Raw genomic sequence first — 4,797 nt, 5'->3', positions numbered from 1 at the left:
ATTTAGTACATATATACATTAAAAAAGTGTGAAGACATGCTGAACCAAGACTGAATTCCTGCTTTTAAGAGGCCGAGAAACAACCTAGAAAGCTTGAACATATACACTTGCAACAATTTGATAACAATGATCAACAATGACAACATTCATAAAAGCTATTTATTTGGGATTTACTCTGTGCCAGGTACTGTGGTTAGCACCTAACATCTTTGACCTCTTTAGAGCCTAACAACCAGACTTTGAGAGGTGTGTCTCCATTAAGTTAGCAATTAGGACATTAAGGAAGTTTCTTAAGGACCAGCAACCTAAAAATATCAAAGCTATGATAGGGACTCAAGTTTATTTACTGCACCCATATCAAAAAGTGCTAAAATGAAACTGGGTAAGGGATGATAAGAGTTGGTTGGCATTTATCAGGGAAAACTTCCCAGATAAAGAAAGCTTGAGATAACGTTTTTTATTTATTTTTTATTTTTTATTTTTATTTTATTTATTTTTTAAATTTTATTTAGTTATTTTTCAAGTACAGTTTTTTGTCTATTTTTCCCATCCCAGCCTCCCCCACCCCTTGCTCCCCACCTCCCTCCCATTTCCACCCCCCTTAGTTCTTGTCCCTGTGTCCTTCCTATTTGTTCCTCCAAATCCCTCCCCCTTTTTCCCCTTAACTTCCCTTCCTTCTCCCCCTCTGGTCACTATCCCCTTGTTCTCTATTTCAGTGTCTTTGTTTTTTTTTTTTCTGCTTGCTTGTTTGTTTTGTTGTTTAGCTTCCTGTTAAAGGTGAGATCATATGGTATTTGTCTTTCAGCACCTGGCCTATTTCACTCAACATAATGCTTTCCAGTTGAGATAACGTTTTTTAAAAAGAGAAAGACAAAAAATGGTATGGAGGGGTAAGAAAATGGTAAGATGTTCTGAATAGAGGGAATGCCTAAGTCAAGGAATAGAAGAGGGGACTAAGCTTTTTTTATTTAAGGACAGAAAAGCAATGAGTTGGCTAGAGCACAGGTGGAATGAAATGTTGGTGAAGGAGAATAAAAGAACCTGCTAAGGATGCTAGAGTTAGATTATGGTAAGCTTCAAATGCATGAAATTTGGCACAGCATGATTTTGGCACCTCCAGGTCATTATTCATGCCATCACCTTTTCCTGGAATGTCCTTTTTTATCTTTTTTTAAAAGATTTTATTTATTTTTAGAGAGAAGGGAAGGGAAGGAGAAAAAGGGAGAGAAACATCAATGTGTGGTTACCTCTCACGCGCCCCTTACTGGGGACCTGGCCTGCAACCCAGGCATATGCCCTGACTGGAAATGGAACTGGTGACACTTTGGTTCCCAGCCCGTGCTCAATCCACTGAGCTACACCAGCCAGGGCTGGAATGTCCTTTTTTAACCTTCTCACTTAGTACACTTTTAAGTCTCAGGCATCACCTCATTTCAGAAAACCCACTCTAAGCTGCTCCCTCAGAAAGGCCATTTGGGACACCTCCTCTGGGCTCCCATGATCTCCTGTGCATACTTCTAACCACATCTCCAAGTTGAGAAGTTTTATACTTTTGTATCTTATGTTTATGTCTGTGATCCATTTGGAGTTAATATTTTGTGAAACATGTAGGGTCTCTATCTACATTTATGCATGTATCTATGTATTGCCTGTGGATGTCCTGTTGTTCCAAAACCATTTTTTTAAACTTTGAGACTTCCAGCCAAGATAAAGGTGTAGGTAGATACACTTTGCCTCCTCATACAACCAAAAGAAAGACAAAAACAAATTTCAAAACAAAAACCATCAGAACTGCCAGAAAACTGAATTGTATGGAAGTCTGACAACCAAGGAGTTAAAGAAGAAATATTCGCTCAGACTGTTAGGAAGGGCGAAGACAGGCAACCATGAAAGGGAGGGTATGTTGCAAGGTGGTGGGTTATGGTCCAACATTTCTGTGTGAATAAACTGGGAGGAACAACCAGGGAGTGAGACAGACTACACAACCCAAGGTTCCAGCATGGGGAAATAAAGCCTCAAAACCTCTGGCTGTAAAGATCTGCAGGGGTTATGGTGGTGAAAGGAACTCCCAGCCTCACAGGAAAGTTCAGTGGAGAGACCCACAGGATCCTAAAATATACACAAACCCACACACCTTGGAATCAGCACCAGAATGACCCAATCTACTTGTGGGTAGTGGGAAAAGTAACTAAAAGCTGGCTGAGAGCTGAAAAAGTAGCATTGTTCCCTCTCTGACCACTTCCTCACATACAGCATCACAAAGCAGCCACATGGGTTGCCCTACCCAGGTGAATAGCTAAGGCTCCACCCCTTACAACATAACAGGTGGCCGAGACAAAAAATATGGCCCAAATGAAAGAAGAGATTGAAGCTCCAGAAATATTTCCTTATTTTCCAAATCTCTGATTTGATCCTCTGTTTCATCTATTCCACCTTTGGTTCCCTATAATGTATTCTTTTTGTAAAGATTTTATTTATTGATTTTAGACAAAGAGGAAAAGAAGGAGAAAGAGAGGGAGAGAAACATCAATGTGTTTGCACTCCGCCTACTGGGGACCTGCACTCTTGCACTCCCCCTACTGGGGACCTGACTTGGCCCACAACCCAGGCATGTGCCCTCACTGGAAATCAAACAGGTGACCCTTTGCTTCACAGGCCAGAGCTCAATCCACTGAGCCACACCAGCCAGGGCCCTGTAATGTATTGGTCATTTCAGTTAGTGTATTCTTTATTTCTGACTAGTTCTTTTTTGTTTTCCATCTCCATTTTTATGTTTCCTATTTTTTTGTTGAACCATTTAATAAGTTTATATACTCTTCCCCTAAGTTCTTTGAGCATCTTTATAACCAATGTTTTGAGCTCTATATCTAGTAAATTGCCTGCCTTCATTTTGTTAATTCTTTTTCTGGAGTTTTGTTCTGCTCTTGCCTTGTTCTTTACTAATGTAGGAAGGTTTTGAGTTTTTCACAACTGTGTGTAATGTTAGCTATATATTTTTTGTAAGTGTTCTTATCAAGTTGAGGAAGTTTCCCTTTATTACTCATTTACTGAGAATTTTTATGTGAATGAACGCTAGATTTTGTCAAACACCTTTTTGGTAACTATTGATATAATCATGTGATTTTTTCCTTCTATAATCTGTTCATGTTATGAATTACACTAATTGATTTTTGAATTTTGAACCAGCCTTGTATATCTGGGATAAACCCTACTTGAGTACAGTGTATAATTATCTTCATACCTTGTTAGATTTTATTTGATAATATTTTGTTGAGGGTTTTTTAATGTATGTTCACAAAAAATATTGATTAAGGTAAGGCTAGTCTCATAGAATAATTTAGTTACAAAGCACCTCCTCTGCTTCTATCTTCTGGAAGAGATTGTAGAGAATTGATATAATTTCTTCCTTAATGTTTGGTAGCATTCACCAGTGAACATTTCTGTGCCTGACACTTTCTGTTTGAAAGTTCTTAATTATTAATTCAGTTTCCTTTTTGGTAAGAATTTTTTTTCATGTTATAAAAGGATTTCCTTTTATTAGCCATCTCTTAACACCTCCAGATCACTGCAGCTTAAAATAATCACTACCCTTTCTCAGCTATATAGAACAAGAGATAAAATCCAGAACAGAAAAGTTCATGTTGCTATCAATTCAGAGCATGTAATTCACCAACCTATAAGATTGTTTTAAAAGAATGATTAGAGATAAAATATCACAAGTAGGCCTTTTTATTTGCCACCAATAAATGTCTGAATTTAAACAGATTCTTGGACTGGGGGCTCATATCCATCAGCTTGTTCAACTTTAGCACCTGTCTCATCCCCAGTAGCTTTTCCAGAACTGCTACCTTCACCATGAAGTTCCATGAGTTTTCCCAATTCAAACTTGGGCTTCTTCAGCATTTTGACTTTTCTAACAAAGACATCATGAAATGGATAAATAGATTGGCAAGCCTTTTCTATGTCTTTCCCAATTCTATCTGGGATCAATTTATTGACCACTTCTTTCAAGTCATTTGTCTGCACCTCTCAGGTCATGATTTCCATCATTTTATTCTGGATTTGGTGGACCTGTTGATGCTGAGTGTAAGAGGTCTTCCAAATCTGATTGTTGCATTTTTTGGTAAAACCAACACAGAATAAATGAAGCAAATACCCACCAGTAGTCTTGACATCAACATGAGCTTTGATCATAGTCTGCCATTTTTTGACCATGGAGCACATTTTGTCATGGGTAAGATCCATGCCATGGAAGTTAGTCAGGCAGTTTTTGCCCTGAACATCCTCAGTAATTAGCTTGAATTTTATAAATGCAACTTCATCATGCTGCAGATCAGCTAGGCTCACTTCAAATACATGGCCCTTAAGACCATCCAATGCGATTTTGGTTCCTTGAGTTCTCATGACTAGTGTTTTTCCAATATTTCTTATGTTGAACATAGCTGGTGCTTTCACATCATACCAATCTTTCTTAGAAAATGGATCAACCACTTTCTTCTTTGCTGCCTTTTTGCCACCTTTCATCAGGCTCTTATTCTTGCCCACCACCATGGTGCTGCTCGGGGAGCCAAAAACAGAAATTTCTTTATTATTTTTCTTTTTTTTTCCTTTCACTTACTCTGCATGAGCAGTTTATGGGGATTGATGCAAATATCTGAATATGCTCTTTTACAATGAGCTCACTTAGTCTTTTCTTCTCAAGTCCTTGGCCTAATGCAATTTATTTAATAGACTTGTCCCAATTCATATTATCTATTTCTCCTTGTGTGAATATTGATAGATTGCATCTTTTAAGGA

At 38.1% G+C, this 4,797-nt stretch overlaps 1 protein-coding gene across 1 annotated transcript; it reads right to left on the bottom strand.

Annotated features, from left to right (window-relative positions):
• Positions 1–3,729: 3,729 nt before the first annotated feature.
• On the bottom strand, positions 3,730–4,562 carry LOC119034532 (40S ribosomal protein S3a-like). Its single transcript, XM_053662369.1, is given in 1 exon segment — positions 3,730–4,562. A coding segment is annotated over 1 exon segment (795 nt). The 5' UTR covers positions 4,552–4,562; the 3' UTR covers positions 3,730–3,756.
• Positions 4,563–4,797: the final 235 nt, after the last annotated feature.

The sequence above is a fragment of the Artibeus jamaicensis genome, unplaced genomic scaffold (assembly GCF_021234435.1).
Source record: "Artibeus jamaicensis isolate MK-2021 breed Jamaican fruit bat unplaced genomic scaffold, CSHL_Jam_final contig_240, whole genome shotgun sequence".
Taxonomy (NCBI): Eukaryota; Metazoa; Chordata; class Mammalia; order Chiroptera; family Phyllostomidae; genus Artibeus; species Artibeus jamaicensis.
This window is presented reverse-complemented; position numbering and strand designations above follow the sequence as displayed.